The sequence below is a fragment of the Carya illinoinensis genome, chromosome 2, assembly GCF_018687715.1.
Source record: "Carya illinoinensis cultivar Pawnee chromosome 2, C.illinoinensisPawnee_v1, whole genome shotgun sequence".
Classification (NCBI taxonomy): domain Eukaryota; kingdom Viridiplantae; phylum Streptophyta; class Magnoliopsida; order Fagales; family Juglandaceae; genus Carya; species Carya illinoinensis.
In genome coordinates this window covers 1,572,234-1,593,566 of record NC_056753.1, presented here as the reverse complement: position 1 = coordinate 1,593,566, position 21,333 = coordinate 1,572,234, and the positions used below count along the sequence as shown (strand labels likewise).

Sequence of the window (21,333 nt, the reverse complement as noted above, 5' to 3'; positions counted from 1 at the left end):
GATAGAGATGCTGCTCATTGACCAGCCTTTGATCCTAGAAAGCTCGAGCAGGAGGTGTTTGCGTGAGTAGGGAGATAGGTCGAAACTAGAGGCCGATTACCATATCCTCTTCCTCGATTTGCCTCTCGACTTTCTGGCGAGAATAGAGTTGAGTTTGGAAGAAAAGTAACTTGTGCGGCAATCTCATATACGGCTGAGGAAAATACTGGTCCAGCCATGCATAGAAGTAGTGGACCGGGAATTCAGCATAGCACTGACCTGGGCCCATTCTCACAGCTTGCTCATAATGCAAGTCCCACTTGTATATCGTATTTGGCCGAAGAAGAGATTTGTAAAATCTATACAATAGAAGTTATAATGCCTCTAGTATTACTCATATGTAGGACGTGCATGAAATAATTTTGATTACAATTAGGTTGTATCTGGACGTTAAACTAAGCTTTTTATAAATAGTACTGAGTTAAAATGATGAAGTAAATTTTGTAGGGTTTATGTAATATAAATTTAAATGTGTTTGGATGTTAAGGTTAATTTAATATTTTTTATAAAAAGTTAAAAGAAATTATAAATCTCACGTTTAAAAAAGTGTTGAATTGAAAAAATTTATAGAATTTTAAATTGAGATAAATTTAATGATATAAAAATTATTTATTTAAATATTAAATTTATTTTAAAATTAAACTGAATTGAATTTGTTTCAGTAGTATAAACTAACTATTCAACTTAGAAGTGGTATAAACTGAGAGAGTCAAGCTGACGTCGGCCCAATTTCATTTTCATTTGGGCTCAGACCCTTTACCCAAGCATTGAAAATGCTTTTTCAAAGCTGCAAAAATAGAATCGGCTAAAAATGTTTCCAGCCAAGTGTGGGCCCTCTGGGAACTCTATACATAATAATCAATAAGGTCTCAAAGAGGAAGTAGCGGCTCATAACTCTTTTGGGCTGTCAAACACCTACTTATTTAAACAGTCTGGGCCCATTTCGCATTGGAGGTTTCTTCACGTGAGGAAACGAAAGGATACACGAAGAACGAGGAAAGGTCGACTACGCGGTAACCTAATCAGTTTCCTCTTTATTTCTCTCTCTCTCTCTCTCTCTTGCTCGCACTGCTGCATGTGACATTGCGACTGACCGCTTTGTCTCCTCTCCTCCACACAGAGCTCACTGCCTCTTAAACCCCCGGTACTTCTCTCTTTTATCTCTCCCCATCTCTCTGGCTATCCATGGCGTACCCGGCTCTTCCCAAGCTTCTCCTCCTTTGCCTGCTCTTTTCTATAGTCATAAGTGTGGGTCCGTGTGCTCGGGCTCAGCTCGAGGGGACGAGCTTGAAGCTGATGACGGAGGCGATTGAATGGCCGACAACAATGTCATCACCGTACGACGAGTTTGACAACTTGGGCGAGGAGGGGGGAGAGGTGGATATAGAAGGTGGGTCGCTCGGGAGGCGTAGGTCTCTGTTGTGGCGGAGAGTAATGAGGTACTACATCTCGTACGGTGCGCTCACTGCCGACAGAATCCCGTGCCCACCTCGCTCAGGACGGTCCTACTACACCCACAACTGCTTCAAGGCAAGTGGCCCGGTCCACCCTTATACCAGAGGCTGCTCGAGTATCACTCGCTGTAGGAGATGAGAAAGCAAGAATATTTGTCTTTAAGTGTTTATTTGTTTGAGTTGTGTTAATGGGTAATGTGTGAGAACCGCTAGGGTGATGACGTGTTGTAACCCATATTGGCAGCGTTATTTTTGGGGTATTTAATTAGGCGAGAAATTTGTTGATGGGCATTGGTTTGATGCTGCATGAATGTATTGGTATTTTTCTCAGCGTGTAGAGAATTGCTTTGCTCATGAATGAATATTGTTAAGAAATAACCGCATTTTGTTGCTCTAATCACCATTTTTATAAAGGTTGAAGCGTTGAGTACAGGATCTGTACAGAGGCTTGAAAAATACGAGTGCTATGACGGGCTTTTATATAGGTTGATTTGATGGAAACTGAAAGTGTTGTTCATGAACTTTAGAAAAAGAAGATTACATGGGAATTCCGCAGTTTTTGTTTTGGATTGTGTTTGAATTTTCTCTGTTCTTGTTCTATAGTTGATAACTTGATGGTGGCCATTATCAGGTATCTCAATCCTTGATAAATCCACGTACAAGCCAAGCAGGAGGCCTTGATGAGGCTTTCCCAGTCCATGTTTTCTACTTGGATTCCTGCCTTTAGGATTACATGTTCTGTGCTCTTTAGTTTTTTATCCCGCAACTGTTCTATACCAATCTTGTAAGTTGTAAGCATCAGATCTCTGTAACAGGAGAGACCCAATTTGATAATTGACAATAAAAAAACAAGAAAAAAAAGTAGAGGCTTTTGATCATTGATGTTTATGAGATGGTTCAAAGATCTACGTCTTGCTGGAGTGGAATTTTGGAACTGTGAACTATTTGTTATTATGGTTGGTTCGGATGGATAGATTTGAGAATAGGATTTGGATTTTGAACTTCAAAATTCAAATTCAAAGTTCTTGTTTGGATCGTTTATCAAAATTTGGATTTGGATTCGCACTAAAACCAGACGAACTTTTTAAGTTTTTCAAAATCTTGGATTGAAATCATGGTTGATTCGAATTTCAAATCCAAATTAAATGGACCCGCACATGAACAGTAGAACACCTTTCATGTCTTGAGCACTTTTGATGAAGAATTATCCAAAGAAGTTCAGATTATCCTGATTCATTGTGTCTGTGTGAATGTTTAGTTAGGTATAAATGGTAGTGCTCTTAGTAATAGTCGTATTTTCAAAGTCATGACTACGGTCTTCATTTGGTTGCCATTTGGATAAGATAAATGGTAATGCATGCCTACGAAAATGCCGGAGAATGGAGTACTGGGTCTCAAGTCAGATCTCACCCCTAGGTTTTTTTAGCTTCTTACGTAATTGGGCTGGGCTTGGCTTTTAGCATTTTTGTGTGAATGAATCGGGTCTTATTACAAGAAAGTAACACCTTTTCCTTTTAATCCCAAATGGGTGGCAATTTGACGTCCTGCAAATTATTTTGCGAAAATTTTTTTTGTACGCTTGAATTTAGTCGAGATTTTGTTCTCTAATACTCGGTGCCAAAATATACTAATTTTATATTATTAAGACCTCGTTTGGATTCAGAGTGTTTCATCTCATCTCATCTCATCATTATAGCTTTATCAAATTATTCACATAAAATATAATAAACAATTCAATTTTTTCAAATCTCAAAATAATAATAATATTAAAAAGTAATATTTTATTCAACTTTCAACTTTTATCAAAAACTATCTCATCTCATCTATGAATCGAAAATATAAAATTCTATGATGAGACTGTTGCTACAAAAGGAATATACAAATTATTTGATCGTAGGAGGACATGACCTCCAAGATTTACATGATCTCTATTATTTTGCAAGATACGCTCCACCAACAATATCCCCCAAAAGTTCGTGGGCCTGGTTCTTAGATTAGAAAACCAACTGTCTTCATGAATTATCTTATAAAAAGCGGCTGTTTTTTATTTTTAGGGTATTTTTTGTTCATGGTGAGGGCGAAAAAGAAAAAAGAAAAAAAAAGAAAGAAGAAGAATGAATAGCAAGTTGAGCTTTGTGAAATGAATCGGGACAGAAAACTTGGTATAAGACTTCACGTACGTACTGGCCTAGCATTCCAAACTCCAAATTGGAAGTGATTAATTAATGGGATCATTACAATATTGGCGGCTCTAACTATAATTTCCTAATGGTCTTTGACTAACTTTCTACGACCTAAATATTCATCAAATATTAGGCACCAGCTTGAGAGCTTCCCGGAAACTACGTACGTATGTACATGCATGCTTAATTTGAACAATGAACTCGGACTAGTTTGAATTCTCTCTGATCTCTCTCCACCAGATATGGCTGCTGTGAATTTGGACCCGTGCCTAAAAATCCAACATGCGGCTGCATGCGCGCAACAATTTGATGATCACATCATTACGTACCGGTACGTTTTTCAGCTTCTATATTGAACACACATCCATCAAGCATAAAAAGATTCGAAAGGAAAGGAACCCAGCTGCATCAACGATCGACGGAGGAAATCTACTTTTAAGTGTGGGGTCCAGGTCATGAAATATTAAATCATTAAATTGGTGGGCCACGACGTCGACCCAAGCAAAACATCAGTAGAAATTAGAATAGAGCTGCCGAGCAATTTGAATGGGACCCGCGCACGCAAAGTTACAGAGGAGATGGACCCTGAAACGAGCGGTGACCAACTCTTGTTGCACCCACCACCAGTAAGAACAACATGCAGTTTGCTGTGGGGGTCTTCTTCTTTATTTGTAAACCGTAGGTTCATGCATTCGTTTTGGTGGCACGCATCATCTGTCGCTCGCTCACGTCCGCTTCGACGTGAACCGACAAATCCCATGACTATTTCGTCTCGTGTATGGGCATTAACCTGACGGCGATTGAGCCTGATTTTTTGGGTTTCAAGTAGTTCCAACTTGTATAAATATCATCTTATGGACGCTAATAATTTATACTTTATAGCATTATATATCTCAATACATATATAAATGAGCAATATTATTCATAATCTTAATTATCATCGTCATCCTATCATCATTTTATAATATTTTATTAAATAATTAAAAATTATTTATTATATTTTATTTATGAACTAATTATCTAATATTATATTATAAAATAATAAAGGATGAAAAAAATAAAATAATAAATAAATTTTTTCTATATACGTTATATATGGTACCGAGGCGTGATGACGTTGTTGCAGACATCATTTGTGAAAAAAGGTCGACAAGGATGGATGTATGCATTTATTTATATATATATTATATATTTATATGGTGCAAATCTACTTTTCTTGACGTTGAAATATAGGGTGATTTTTTCCTGTGGACAATTTTTTTTTGCATGTCTACATTAGTTATTACAGTTTCTATTATAAAAAGTTTATTTCTTCTCGATGTGTTGATGGGCTACTATTACTCATTATTAATAATTAAATAATTTCATCTTTCTTTTAATAATAAATTTAAAAATAGATCATGGATAATGACGATGTTATACATATATATATATAGCATTTTCCTAAAAGATATGCACTGTGAAGACGACATGACCATGTGATGCTATCTTGCTTTTATGTCTAAGCACACGATTACCGCCATTAAAATGAAAGAAAAATGTGATTAAAAACTAACGAATTAGGTTAAAAAAATGCCTTGTGAGATCTTATAAAAATAAATTAATCATAAACTGACGTAATTTAATGTAGTACATTGAAATAACGTAAAGTTATTTTTCTTATAAAGTATATCTAATATATCATATATAAGTTATGTCGGGCTTATATGAGTTTATTTTTATGAAATCTTTTTATTATTGTAACAATTCTTATCATTAATTAAAGTCCTAAACAATGAAAAACATATATATGAGTTAGGATTTCAAGAAAGCTGTAGCATTACTCTACACGATCTTTAATTAGTCATATCTAATTACAAATAAATTCTGAATCAATTTAATAAAACTACAATGAACACATGATAAATAACGAGGCAGGGCATTGCTAATATTATAATTAAATATTTCGACGGAGGCGTAAAATAACCTATGCAAAGCATTATATATATCCTTTTTCTTCTGATGAATCATGAGCAAATCACCTTTTTTCCAATTACTTTGTCTTTATTTGGATGGAGGCAAAGGGAGCTGTATGTATCGAACTGTAAATGTCATAAAGTGAACTTTCACGTGCAGTGGATAGTTAAAGCATGCACCGCATGAGGGCGCCGGCATAGCTTAAACATAAATTAGATCTTTTATTTACAACTTGATGGCCATTGCCAAAGCATTCTAGTGGTACTACTTGATTGTCAAGAGAAGATTGATATAAATCAATGCAGCCGTAACCACAAAGACCCAGAAAATTATTTGAAGCGGCAAATTCGAGACACATTCAGAGTACGTACCGATCAATGGGATATGCCTTAGATCCAGTGACTTGCAGCCAATAATATTGACTTTTCCCCAAAACTTTCATGCAAAGAAATGCTTGAGAAATGCTGAGCAAAAATAAGATATCCCATCACATGATTTTACGTAAGCTTTGTCCCGTATTTTAATGTTTAACGTAGCTTGAAAATAACCCACTGGTAAAGGTTGGCCCTTGTCTCCATCTTAAGTGATGCTAAATTGCAGACTGGCAGGTACAAGTGGGCTGCCTTTCAGCTAAAAATAAGGAGCAAGATATATAGTTGAGCACGTGAGGCGGGCTTTGGTGCTCGAACCTTTTAACTAAAAACGGCTGCGCGCTATAGATATGCATATTAATTCTGATTTTATGAACTCTGTGACTTAATGTAGGAAGCAAACACATGAGAGAAGTTGCATGCATGTGTCCCGAGGCCGAAAATAAGGCGCATGCAAACAGACATGATATTCATGATTATCAATGAAGAACGTAGTCACCACGTGGTTAGCTAGTGTTTGCAGACCAATAACGTGAACTCGATGCGCAGTCCCCTACTTTACTCATCTAATTAATCGTGTATAGAGTACTGCTGCATTGACATATGCTTCTTCACACTGGCAGCTAGCTTGCTGATGATATGTGTGACCAGCTAGCTAGCTAGCAGCAGCTCACAGATTGGGAAATCCGGGGTACTGCATGGGTTTTCATTTTCCTGTGTGCGTACGCATATATATGATGTAACTGTTTAAATTAAAATTAGATATAGCTCTTGATCTTCTTTTCCCAAAACAATAAATATATATATTTCTTTCGTGTAGATTAAAATATATCTTATTTAAAGGCTGAACATGATGACCTAGTTACTCACAATTCACATGACTAAGAGGGGCGTGATGGTATGAACATTCTGATATGTATAAATTGCAACCAAAATATTTCGTGATGAGTACTAATTCCTTATAAAATATGGATTTGGATGTGGTTTCCAACACATCCATTTTGTTGAGAATAAATGATAAACATTAATTTAGGTTGAAAGCGAGTATTGGGTCCAAAGTTTCTGGTGATCTGATCTATCAGCTTGTAGATCGAGAACAGTGATCGCCACCGGCCATGCCAACCGCAACAATTTTAGCCAGGCTTGTGTGGGTGTACGTACACTGTTTTATTTTCATTTATTTATATATACACATAAATAATGATCTACGCGTGCGCGCACAATATTAATCATAATATATATAAATAAACCCCATAAGCTGGGAATTCTTTTTTGAAATCAAAATCGTGAGTCAATGCCAATATTCTACACATGATACACGTATATATATATATATATATAAATATATATATATATATGTACGCCTTCGAAGGTCAACTTTGACCCACACAGAAAGCAAAGTTATGTATACGTACTACTACTGATCCTAGTCGTATTCATTAATATTTAATTAGCAGGTCCCCTATAAATATAAATATATATCTTCTGGTCACAATTAATATTAACATTCAGATCATCAAAATCAATATTAATATCGCTAGCTAGCTAGCTTCCTTTGGATCCATTTAATTAGAATATACAGAGGAATTAATAACAATATCGTTTCTATTTCTTGAAGCAACAAACAAGCTGACTAGGCCAGGCCCCCTTACACGTACCTTCTTTTGACAAAGAGTGTGAAAGATCAGTGGAGGAGTGGGGGGACAATTTAATTAATTGTTTGTGTATGTACCTATATATATATATTGACACGTTTTGCATGAAGGCCCCTAGCAGCTACCTTCTTTTTGTCATATATATACCAATTAACCTTGTGGCTCGTTTGACCTTTCTTATTATAATTTAATTATGACCACCCTGCATTAATCTCCTTATTTGATTAAATTCATCATGGTAATTACTTGCTTCATAATTGGAGCGAGCATTAATGTTATATAATAAGAGTTTTGCTACCCAATTGTCTACACCGCACGTCATCTCTATTTTAATTTTTTTATTCATGTTAAACTAATTAGATTAATTCTTCTATTCATCATCTCTACATACACTACATATTTATTAAAAGAAAAAAATAAAAATAAAATAAAAATATGTATTTAGTGTAGGAATGACGAGTATAATTTTTCGTTACATAAAAATCATATTGGTGCTTGGTGCAATTTTTATATATAAAATCTACATTAATATTTAGTATTTATTTTTTCAAATTATAAAAAATATTTTAGATATGAAATTGTAAGAAATTAATTCTCGTACTGTGTTGCCACTTAATTAAATGAGCAGGCAGGCACTTGCAATCAGCTGAACCGTCAATATTAGTAATCACTATTAATTACTTTATATATCTTTCTTCTGATTTCTCAAGCTATTAGTTATTACATGATGCTAACGAGTTTCACGTGGTTAATTAAGACTATATATTAGTTGTTTTTTGTTCCACTTTAATTCAAACGATGGATCTTCTGATCACCATCACGGCTATTAAAATTTAGAAGGGCCAATGTGTATGGTACTTATATTCATTAATATTAATACATTTGATAATTTGATAACATTAGTGGAGGTAAAAAGTTTTTTTGTCATTAATAGATTGTGACCAAAATTTCTCGAGTCTTGTTCATACTCGTGACAATTTAGTTAGATCCACTCATGGAGTAAAAGAAAACATAATCGACCCCATGATTCATATCACTAACTGATTGAGTCGGGTGTTGAAAAAAACAAACTAGATTAACTTTAAGAGAAATGATATTTACATTTTTAAGATATGCAGATCCAGCACAACTCCTTTGAAAAATATGGGTAAATTTATGATTCACATAAAAAATAAAAATAAAAATAAAAATTTTAAATGTTGTACCTCACTTTTTTTTTTTTAAATGTGTAGTACACACCCTAAAATTAGGGGTGGAAAATTGTATTTTTGGGTCGTATTCGTGTCGTGTCGTGCCAAGTCATGAACATTCGATTATAATAATAACAAATAACAAAAAACAAATAATAAATAAATACAAGCATAGGTTTAAAATTATAATCTCAACAATAAAAACTGTAGATGGCGTATTTCGTACGCTTTTGGGCCAAGCCCTCAACAACTCGGATCTTCAACCTATTCTTACGAATACAAGATAACTCATGCATCTAGCGACCGGGGTGGTAGCCGGGTGGGGCTTCTGATGCCTAAGTCAGTGAGAGCGTAAGAGAAAAAGCCATGGACTCCTGTTAATAGAGTTGTGAGAGAAAGAAGGGCCAACCCTCATTTTCAATAACTGTAGGCTGCTTTTATAACTACATCCAGGATCAAAGATCCATGACCTGGGATCGAGGGGAGGAGCGTCTCCTAGCAGACCTCATTTAATGTAACATGATTATCTGGTGAAACAATTAATACGGCATTATCTCCTAGTACTACTTTGGAGTCTCGTCCATTCCCTTTGGTGTGTTTCTCTTCCTTTCCACTAGTTTGGCTTCCAGCACTCCTTTTGTAACGTCCCATCCTAACCCGGCTAGGTTTCTTGGGTCTTCTAGGGTGGGGGGACCCTCCTGATACCTGGTCTGGACCCTTTTGGGCCTAATGCTTTGGGAAAAATCTCCCAAATAAAAATAATAAAAACATTAACATATTAAGAAATATCAATATTACAATTTAACAATAATAAAATTTTAATATTAAAATAAATTTTAAACTAATTAAAATAAATTAATTCCATGTTAAATAGGTTGAGGTGATTATAAATAGTGAGATATGCATCAGTTAAGGCAATTTTAATTCCGTTTGTGATACAACTCATGCATGACCGCATACCATAAAAGACCGCGTAAGTTTGAGTAAAGAAAAGATATCTCAAAAGGATCTTTCCCTTCCATAATTATCAAACACGTTTTGAAAGGAGTCGGTCTGCGTGGAGCTAAGAATATCTTGCTCGTCTACCACGTGCTTCTATTATGTCTATGTGTTTTAATATTAATATTATATTTTTGTAACCCTTGATTTTATTTATTTTTTAAAATAAAATTCTTATTCCTATGTATATATATACAAGAAACTTGCTTGCTTGTAGTCCAAGTTGGAGCAGAGTTCTTTTGGTGACTTAATACTGCATGTTCATGTTTCTTCCTTTCTCACAAAGAAAACCACACCAAGAAATCGCTTTGAGATCGCCGTCCATGGAGTGGGTTCGGGGTGAACCAGTGGGTCATGGAAGCTTTGCAACCGTGAATTTAGCCATACCCAGAAACGGTTCCACTCATGCTTCTCCGTTAATGGTCGTGAAATCTTCCGAATCTTCCTGCTCTGTGTCGCTAAAGAACGAGAAACAAGTGCTCGATCAGCTATCCACTTGCCCCCATGTAATTCGGTGTCTTGGAGAGGATCGCAGTGTCGAGAACGGCGAGGAGTTGTACAACCTGTTCTTGGAGTACGCATCTCATGGTAGTTTGGCCGACCAGCTCAAGAACCGCGGCGGCTCGTTACCCGAGTCCGATGTTAGGCGATACGTGAAGTCGGTACTCAAAGGGCTTCGTGATGTTCACGCGAGAGGATTCGTTCACTGCGACATAAAGCTTCAGAATATCCTAGTGTTCGGCAATGGAGCCATCAAAATCGCGGATTTTGGACTGGCAAGAAAAGCAGAGCAAGAACAGAGTGGTGAAGGAAACAGAACCGAGTTCAGAGGAACTCCCCTTTACATGTCGCCGGAATCAGTTAACGACAGCGAGTACGAATCGCCTGCGGATATTTGGGCTCTTGGGTGCGCGGTGGTGGAGATGCTCACTGGGAAGCCGGCGTGGAATTGTGGGCCCGAGTACAATATCTGCAAGCTTCTGATTCGAATTGGGGTTGGTGACGAAGTACCGCAAGTCCCAAAGGAATTGTCTTTCGAGGGGAAAGATTTTCTCGGGAAGTGTTTCGTTAAAGATCCGAGAAAGCGATGGACGGCTGAGATGCTCCTGGACCATCCCTTCGTTGCTGCTGATGATAATAACGATCATGACGCTATTCCATTGGAGGACAGAGATGAATCGAAGACGTCTTCGTCACCCAGAAGTCCTTTCGATTTTCCAGAATGGGTGTCGGTGCAGTCTTCGGTTGTGGTTTCGCCGGAGTCGTCACCGAATTCTGGTAAAGTGGTTGAGTGGGAGGTGATGAATTCAGGGGTCGGTTCGTCGACTTTGTCAGGTTTTTGTTCTCCGATGGATCGGCTCCGGCAGCTAGTGGCTGATGAGTCACCCAATTGGAATTTCTCGGAGACTTGGTTGACGGTGAGGTGACCGGAATTGGATAATTTTGAGCAGAGTAGAGGGATGGAGGTGTGGGAAGTCAATTTTGGGCAAGATTTTCATCACATCTGACGGTTATGATTAGATGCTGTTCTTTTTTATTGTAAATACTTTGAACAAAAAGAGAATCCATTTGAACAGTGACTTGACTTGATTGAATGATTCTGATTGGTTACTCCGATTACGGAGTGTAAATAGCAAACAAATTATTCATCAGGCTCAAATTTTGGAAAAAAATTGTGATATTTTTTATTTGTTGGTCATAAAGAGAATTATATTGGGATTAGTAAAGATGGGCAAGTGGTGGCTCAAGTGGTTCTTTGAATGTTTGGCAAAAGACATTAGGCTTCCTAATAGGAGGGAGGTGGCCAACAACCCCAAGCAATTTGTGGGTGCAATTGGCAGATGAAATTGATGTTATTTTGAAAATATTTTTCTTTTAAAAGAATACTTTTTGATATATAGATATATGTATGTATATGCAATTTGGGTTGAGGTTTCTGGTTGTTTTTGGTAGATTATCCTCCACCCACCATTTATTCTTTGAGAGATGTCTTGTGCTTCAGTACCGGCTTCGTTTAATTTATGCGGTTTGGAGTGGAAGACGGACTAACACATAAGCGAATAAAGCAATTTTGCAGTCTTAACAAGTTGTTTTGGATCCTTCTAAGTTTTCTGACTTTGGCATACCTCTACATTTATTTCCAAGCAAATAATAGTCTTATTAAATCGGTTTAATATTCTTCCTTTTTATAATATATATATATATATATATATATATAAATCGAACCTCCTAAAACCCCCCATGTCCCTGTCCTCAATCCCTTCCTTCTTCTCCAAGCAGTGTGTAGCAGGGGGGGGTGGTTGTTTTATTCTAAGGGGAGTAGAGCAGAGCAGACCGTAGCTTTTGACTTGTGTTATTCTTGTATAAAGTGTAAACACAGGTGAATTAAATTATCCCCAGAATATTTTACTTGGATTCTGACAACGCAAATGAGTTCATATGCGCATATGAACAAATACCTGAGGATTATATACTTTATTATGGTGATTAGATTACCATTGAGGCATTGAGTTGACGCTTCCATTTGGTATTTTGTTGGGTAGGATCAAGTTTGTCTTACAAGTTATACCAAATCATTGGAGTAGAGTTTCGGTAAGTAGAAACAAGACACAATTCGGTGAACCGAAACATCTAAAGCAGATCAGAAAACAAAAACGACTCTTTAGACCCATGTGAGAAATAGCTGCTAGAAGGATTAAACGGAAAAATCTGGTTACATGTATGGTTACATGTATAATTACGCATTAATATGTATACCAAACTAATATAATTAATCAAAAAGTAAATTTTATTAAAAACAATACTAATTTAAATTTTGAATATAAAAAAATTAATATTATTATATAAATTAATACGTAACTTTACTTACACATAGTAAAATTTTTAAAATATTATTTTTTTTAATATTATTATCATTTTTAAATTTGAAAAAATTAAATTATAATTTGAAAAAATTTAATTATTTATTATATTTTATGTAAAATTTTAAAAAAATTATAATGATAAAATAAGATAAAACTCTTTTAAAATTCAAACGGATGCATAATGCCACTCCGTAAAATGGTGCTCTTGCATTTTAGATGTCATGGTTTTTTTTAATCAATTTGCCTCTTTTACGTCCTTTTTCCACTTTTATGGACAGGAAACTAGTTCAGATACTTCAACAGAGATTGCTCAGCGTTCTAGACATCCTGCTGAACCGAAAAGAAAAGATGGGTTGGAAATGTAAATGATTGACATTGATTAGTACTTTTGTCACATCAGGTTTACATGTTCCTAATCATATTGTTAAACAATTACGGTCATGAGAGTAGTGATAGGGTAACAACCCGTTCACAACTGCAGGTTTGGTCACTTGCATCCAGTGGCGTGATCGAAGGTTTGGTTCCCCAGGTACTCTCGTTAACTGCAGAATCTTGTTACTGTATCAGTGCTGTGTCTGAATATATTCTTGCCTAACTTTACACAGCATGGGAATCCATGTTTTGGGCTGAAATACAAAGTTGTCATGGAATATTTGCTGAAAATGTGTGCTTGTTTCAAGCTTCTGTCGCTCCTGGCGTTGCGGATGGAGGCCAGCAATAGATTAAAGCTTGAAAAAGAGTTGGCCAAGATTCAGCCAATGCTAGATTTGGCCGCATCTTGGAAGAGGCAGGTATGAACAAGCAAGCAAAGTTTATATTAACAAAAGAACAGATCATTGTTCCTCAATCCAATGAACATATGTGATTTAAACATGAATACGTGCTGTCTATTTGAAGCTTCTGCCACTTAATTGGATTATTATTTTTTTATTATTATTATTTTTTTTTATGGCAAACGTTATTGGAATAATTAATCCATCTTACCTTCCTTAACTGCAATTCTAACCTGCTTCATGCAATCCATCGTATCATCTTTACTGCAACTCCCCAACAGGTGCCCCGTTGAGCCATAGAAAATTAATAAGTCATACAATTTTGCACTTACACTCACCTGCTTACCATTTATTTTTGATAACCAAATTGTTAAAGATTTAACCATTGATCCGAAAATCTTTGAATTACCTGCTTACCATTTATAATGTTAAAGTTGCAGTCATTTCTCAAGGAAGCAATTATAATTTCAATAGTTGAATATAACTTATCAAAAAAAATATTTCAATAGTTGAATATATATATACGCACATACACACACACACATATATATATGTAATACCTTGTATGGGTCGGGTTCAATCTCCTCGTGTGGTCAGGAAGCATTTGCTTAAGTTGTTTGATGCATTTTTCCCTGATTTTCTTCAGTGGCGGTAAATCTTCTCTTGGTTTATCTGCAAGAAATAAAACTTGAGGTTAGACATTGTTCACACACTAAGCAAACTGAATAATCAGTCACAAGCTGCATCTAAGGTTGACGTAGCTGGTAGCTGATAATGCTGACCACCCAGTCCTCGTCCTCCAGAAACAATGCTGTGACCACAAACTTTACTCTCAGTAAGGTTTCAGAGATTTCAAAAATAAAGTGACAAACATAGTTTTTAGCCGGATAGAAAGTGCGATAACAGCATCCCCAATAAGTCTAGAAAATTGTACCAATAGGCGCACACACAGAAGAGATTATGGGTAAAAACAAATTGAGAAAAGGATAAGTGCTCAAAAACTATTCCGAAGCATCCACCTGAGCTTCCAGGCCAGTAACATTTTAGAAGCACATCAACAGGCTGTGGCACCACATATGCTCTCTTAGATTCATTGAAAGGGTGACATCATATGATTCTTTCTCCTACCTGCATATTAAAAGTAGACAAAACAAAGAAACCTGTCTGCTTACACAATTCCACGTAGTGAGTGAACTGTAAAATCAAAAGGGAAAGCAATTAATGGATACATTTGTGGAAAAAAAAGTTACAAATAATAGTATGTAGAATAATCAATGGCTTGGAGACTCTGACCATCTTACTGGACACTTAAATAAGCCTCTTTTTTTTTTTTTGATAAGTAAACGGTAGTATTAATGATAAAAGACAGGGTCCAAGTACACAAGAAGGTATACAGGTGGAGCACCTATCTAGTTTGAATTATTAGAAACAAGAAAATCATGAAAACTTAGGCCATTAAAGTCTACTGCTATGGCCCAAAGGCAAAAAGTACGGAAAATTAAAGACCGAAGCTCCTCTAAAGACCGCTCCTTATCTTCAAACGTCCGCTCATTACGTTCACGCCATAAGCACCACTTAAATAAGCCTTAATCCATATTACATGGAAATGGCTAGATGTAGCTTCTATATAAGGTCAACTGAAATGATTCACCATCTAATATGACTTTACAGTGGGATTAAATCCTACCGCAATCCTCTTCCATCCAAGATTGGACTGGCTGTCTAAAACTAAAGGTGTTAATCATGACACCAGAGTCCTCGGGATTAAATTTTGCTTTGACTGGCCAATTCCAAAAGGGAAAAATCAGAGGAACTCTATGACCTTCAATCCCAGTTTGAAGATAGCGCAGCCACAGAACATGGTCATTACCTGTCCCCAGATATACCAGATCCTTCATTTGGCAGCCCATTTGTTTTGGTTATCCAGGATACATGTAGATCTCCTGAACCACTTCCCGTGCAGTTCTATCATGATTTTCCCTCACCCAAGTACTTAGGAGACACTACCAGTCATGTTATTGAGGGAAAAAGGAACTCACAATCTACTACATACATCTGAAGAAGAGCTTGCTGGTTGAGACTTTTCTTGTCTTTGGTTCCTCTATATGTTTTCTAACTTGTATGGAATTAGAGAATATTGTAGAAAACTAGAAATTCTAATTAGAACTAAAAAATAAATTTTTTTTAAAAAAAAAAAAGAGAGACAAAAATAAGTAAAGAATGATGCATCTATATGTAAAGGCTTCATAAAGGAAAATGCAGCCTGACACGGTAAAAAGATAAAATATAGAATCAGGTGCCTTCAGAACAACTAAGCTAGATGTGGTTATTTTTCACACCATATAAAAGAATCATATTGAAAAGGAAGATGAAAAAGATGCCCTCTTCTTCTTGTACTCCATTCTCCTACTCCTATGCATTATGCGCAAGCCAAAATCCACAAGTTGACAAGGTGATAAGAAAATATTGTCCGCTTGTGTAATCCTAATTTTAGATCATATGAATCTTGATAGGACATACATACAAACATACATAAATATACATATGCTGATGAGAAAGAAAACTTCTATTTACCAAATTGACAAGATACCTTTGGCGGCAGTTCATTTTCCTGTCATTATGTCTACTAGGGGATAACCTTCTTTCCAATACAACCTGTAGAACTGCTTTTTACATGGAATAGAGACCTAAAAATAAATGAAGAACGTCAGCTGAAGAAAATAAAATGAAATCTTGAGATTTGTTGACAGCATGAGCAAACCTTTGAAACATCTTCAGAAAGTTTGATGCGTGGCTGATTATGTATCTCAACGAGCTTGAAAACACAACCTAAAGCAGCTTGAGCATAGCTCGTAACCAGATTGGTTCCAATTCCAAATGCATCAACCTCATGACCCTGCATGGGACAAGCAAATTTAATTAGAAATTTGATCAAACTTAAAACTCGGTATCATATCACAATTTATTTTTTTGGTAAGTGTCATGAAATTTCTTTGTCATATTACCTTTATGAGAAAGAAAACGTAAATCAGATGTAGACAGATGAAACATTAGGGGGAGAAACTATCCCAAGAGAGAAAGATATGAGAAAAAAATGTTACAAGGTACTATTTTCAGTATGTGACATTAACTTGAGCAAGTTACGGCTAGTCAAGAATGTATGTGTCGTATGTAGGATTACTGTTGTGTTATGGAGCTTGATTGGTTTTGTGCACTGGAAAAGGTGTAGATGGATTGTTCGCTCGACTGTCGCTTGAGCGAAGCTCAGGCAATGAGTTCGCTCAAGGCGCGCTCGATAGTTGGCTCGAGCAAAACTTGGACAGAAAGTTCGCTTGAGGCTTGCTTGACAGTCCGCTCGAGCCAATGTTGGATTGGATGTTCGCTCGCGGCATGCTCAACACCTACTCAAGTGAAGAACCCTGTTTTGCCATATTAGGGTTTCCGGTGCCATTTTCCATATATATGTAATGTTTTGTTCAGAAAGGTATAATATTGAGAGAACTGTGAGAGGCAAAAGGTGTAGAGCACTCTTGAGAGAAAGAGAGAGTTAAGATTGTGTGAGTAGAGGAAAGCTCTTGTAACTCACTGAATCTTGCAATCTCCTCTAGAATAAAATCCTTTGCATCTCAGTAGACGTAGTCATGTTGCCGAACCACGTTAATTATGTGTTGTGTGTGTGCGCGCACTTAATTCCCGTGTTTTCGCATTTATTTCACTATCTGCCTTGTTATCGTTGTGTGTGGGTGTGGTGTTTTTCACAACAACTACCAGGTCACTAACTGCTCAAACGAAGTCATGGAGACGTTTTGAAATGTCTAGAAAAGACAAATTTGTTGGGTAACTAGAGTCTTGGTTTTATAGGAGATTGAAACCATAATAGTTCACTAAAACGAGATAATGGGAAAATGAGAGCATCCCAGAAAACCACGGCCATGTACAACTATATTAAAATGAGATCACCACAGGAAGCCTGCCAGCTGAATGAAATAACTGCAATGCAACTATCCGTCAAAAGAGGTTTCTGTTGCATAGTACCATTAATATTTTCATACGGTCATCCTACTTGAAGCAAATACTTGTTGAATACTTAGCTTAGACAAACTATCTTAAGGTTTTAATTGCATCTACATAGAATTGAGGCAACTACCAATATAATTTACAGTAAATTTGGTTTGAAATCATTATCTGCTTGTTTAAAGCATCTAAAGTTTCCTCATTGAGGTCATTGCTAGCTGTGATACTCATCTTTCCAAAACTTGGCACTTCAAATTCCTTCTTGATAGCCAAAAAAAAAAAAAACTTCTGGGCCCCACAAGACAAATATGCTAGGTCACCAGAGTCCAACCTAATCCCTACTGCTTTGTGCCTGTGCATCACATCTTCTAAATTCAGCACTTGAGATATAAATATTGTCCTATATGCACGGATCAAATGATGGAAGAACATGTCTTGTAGATTTTGCGCACATAAGTAAATCAAAAACCTTTCAGACGTACTCCAAATCAAAAGGTGATAAAGCAACTGCACAAAAGTTTGGGATGCCACTCCTGATGACCTGTACAATGAATGTCAATGACATGCCATCAAACAATTATGTATATATTCCAAAATTAAGTATGACTATAAAAGAGTGAGAATTGTAATATGGTTACAGTCTCAACATAGGAAAAAGATAAAGAAGAGAAAGAAAATATAGGATAAACCGATATAAAATATAGGACACATCAATATTCATCCAGAAGGAAAGGTACAAACATGAACTTCATGAACATGGCACTTGCGTCGACACAATTGTGACATTCAGAAGTTCAATGCTAGGATTTATTAAGTTTTTAGCAAAACCAGAAAGAAACCTAACTATAAATGATAAAATGGTCGTGGATGCATGACTTGGTCAAGCATTAAGCTTTCACACATCACAGTCATCAGACTCTGTGTAGGACACAATCATTTCAAGATCACCTTAAAAAGCCAACTAGCTAGATACGAAACACAAACACGTTAATTAATTACCAAGTTTTAAGCTGGCTTTTTCTTCTCTCTTAAAACCAAATGCATGGTCCAAATCTTGGAACAGAAACTGACCAGCTTGAGGACCCAAATTCAATCCAGCCAAAGTATAATGTGTGTGTGTGTGTGTGTGTGTGTGTGTGTGTGTGTGTGTGTGTGTGTGTGTGAGAGAGAGAGAGAGAGAGAGAGAGAGAGAGAGGTTATAGTTTGTATATTGAGTATCATCTACAGCACACAAACTTTTAAAAGCAAATGCTAAAACATGATAAGGAAACAAACTAGTTCTTGATATAGAAACCAACACTGGTTAATAAACAAAGAAAGATAAGTAGGTCTCATTATTTAAACATTCTCAGGTAATTTGCAAAATTTTCACTTACATCATATGTGTCAACAAGAGCTAAAAAGTTATTAGGGAATGCCAAGGCATATGACGTGAATGCAGTTAGCTCACTTTGATTGATTTCACTAAAAACACCACATAATGAATTTGACCACGGCAAAGAATGCATGGATGTTAGTATCATCATGATTTTTATGAATTCCAAGGCAAAAAACCCAAATATATCCATTCAAACCTATTCATCTCAAGAAACATATATTTTACTGACGAGAAAAAGAATTTTTTAGAAAAAAATTATAATCCAAAACAAAACGTTACGTTACAACTCATTGTTGGGTTTGGTTTCATATATCCAATTTTTGCCACACAACTCTATCAAGGGTCACATGCACACTATTCAATCATATCTCACCGGTGTTTTCTCACCACCTCGTGTTAAAAACAAGAAAAATTCTACTCATCATCCCCGCACACCACACACCACACATAATTTTTTATTTTTTATTTTTTTCTCTTACTAAATGTGTGGTGTCTAGATAATGAGTAGAAGAATTTAACTTAGTTCTCTTGTAAAATACATGAAGAACACATGAACACATATTCCAAAACCCCATAATAAACCTGAAAACAATACCTGAATTTTTCTGAACCATGTCTGAACTAGACTAACAAAATCCTAACAGACACTAGAGCCAGCACTGCTTTGAGTGATTTATCTATGATTTCATCAGGGCTCTGCAAATCATTGAATAAATAAGATAAAGAATCGCTTTGTGCACAAAGTAAGAGATAGTCAAGAGCAAAGCAGACGTAATTCACAGAGCATAAACATTTTATAATCGACTTCATGTGCAGTAAATTTGCTCTTTGCAAATGCCATACAAAGATGAAATGAAATCCCCTACAAGAAACACAAACCATAAATGAGCTAATGAAGGACTGGGAACGCATTCCATAAAGCGGTATTCCAAATAACCTCCCAGCTGCAATATTGCTGTCAACACAACATGGTAACATAGAGAAGCCATGTCCAGTGGCAGATCTACATATGCACAAACCCCCCCCCCCCCCCCCCCCCCCCCGAAAAATTTTTCAAAATTCAAAATACAATTAACATCACAACCTGACCTAGAAACTTTTAGAATTACGAGCACAATGTTCTTCTTTCTCCTTCGATTTTTGAATGATGTAGAACCTTATCAAAACAAGGCCCTCCAAACCCACCACCCCTGGGGAGCAGACCCTGGATACACGGCCCCACTCAACAGAACTGTGTATCAGGTAACCCAAGGGAACTAATAGAGTTGAATCAAAACCATGATATCCGAGTTACAGCTCATCTCCACCCGCCTTTTGTATTTTTCTTTATTTTCTTTTCTGATTAATAAAAAAAGGCAAAACAACTTTCAGCACACTGCTCATTACATATTAATAAAATTTACAAGATATAAGATTGGAAAAGCTGACTTATATGTATTATGACCGTTAATACGTGTCAATAATAACAGTTGTTCTGATTTTTGAGATAGCCATATGGGGAACCTCTCTTGAACTAGACTAAGAATTCATTACAAACAGTAAACTCAACATTCTTCTAAACCAGCAAAGATTGTATATTCACCACCAAACGAGTTCTTTCGAAAATATAAATCAAACCTAAAAAAATATATGGGAATTAGACAAACGGAAACTTCTTAAACAAATAGACAGCATGTTTAACCTCTTAAAATATAGCTACACCAGAAGGAAGCAACAGAGTTTGTGGCTTAGCGACGAAGTATATGAGATGCTATTAGGAATGTAACCGCCTTTGACACTGACAGTTACCGATCAAACACCATGGTTCGCTTTTGATATTAGACTAAGACACGTCACATTATTAGTAGGAAACGCGAAATTCTTTATTGCATGGTTCATAATGATCAAATCCCCACTCATTAATGCGAAATAAACTTGGATTATGCGCATATCAGCCAATCAATACAAGCTTCATTAACGCGTAATTGAAAAATAATGGGTTTGGTATTAATGGAACATAGTTTAAGAAATTGTTCATCATTGTCTGCAATTAGCATAGCTCAAATAAACAAACTAACGACGTTCTGAGAACCAACGAATTTCACTTCAAGATAATGAAATATGTTACTTTCCAATTTTCATGGGAACCAAACAGAGAAAAGTTTGGGAAAAAAAAGGACGAAGAGAAATAAACTAACGAAGATAAGGAAGAACGTGAAACTCACACTGCTCGTTCGTTGTGTTTGCCAGCTTTCCACTAAGAGTAAGCCATGTGAACTGGTAGAGGTCCCTGCGGAGAGGCGCAACCATGGGGTTGGCGGGCCCATCCAGTAGCGGGACCCGACCCGAGTGTTCCACATTCGAACCGTATTCCGCCTCCATGCTTTGTGAATGCGAAAGTAAGCGACGCAAAGAGAAGAGCGACAGGGTAGAGAGAGAGAGGGAGGGAAGGCGGGCGGGAGGGAGGGGGAGGGTATC

General features: G+C 36.5%; 2 protein-coding genes and 1 pseudogene across 2 annotated transcripts; 2 read left to right on the top strand and 1 right to left on the bottom strand.

The window, feature by feature from the left end:
* The first annotated feature begins 1,224 nt into the window (after window positions 1-1,224).
* On the top strand, window positions 1,225-2,220 carry LOC122301593 (protein RALF-like 34). Its single transcript, XM_043113002.1, has 2 exons — window positions 1,225-1,569; window positions 2,125-2,220. Exons 1-2 carry the CDS (start codon window positions 1,225-1,227, stop codon window positions 2,218-2,220), a joined length of 441 nt encoding a protein of 146 aa, XP_042968936.1.
* Window positions 2,221-10,048: 7,828 nt separating this feature from the next.
* LOC122296318 (mitogen-activated protein kinase kinase kinase 20-like) lies at window positions 10,049-11,608 on the top strand. Its single transcript, XM_043105914.1, has one exon. The coding sequence runs from the start codon at window positions 10,105-10,107 to the stop codon at window positions 11,272-11,274; it is 1,170 nt and encodes a 389-aa protein (XP_042961848.1). The 5' UTR covers window positions 10,049-10,104; the 3' UTR covers window positions 11,275-11,608.
* Window positions 11,609-13,060: 1,452 nt separating this feature from the next.
* LOC122296311 lies at window positions 13,061-21,333 on the bottom strand (annotated as a pseudogene).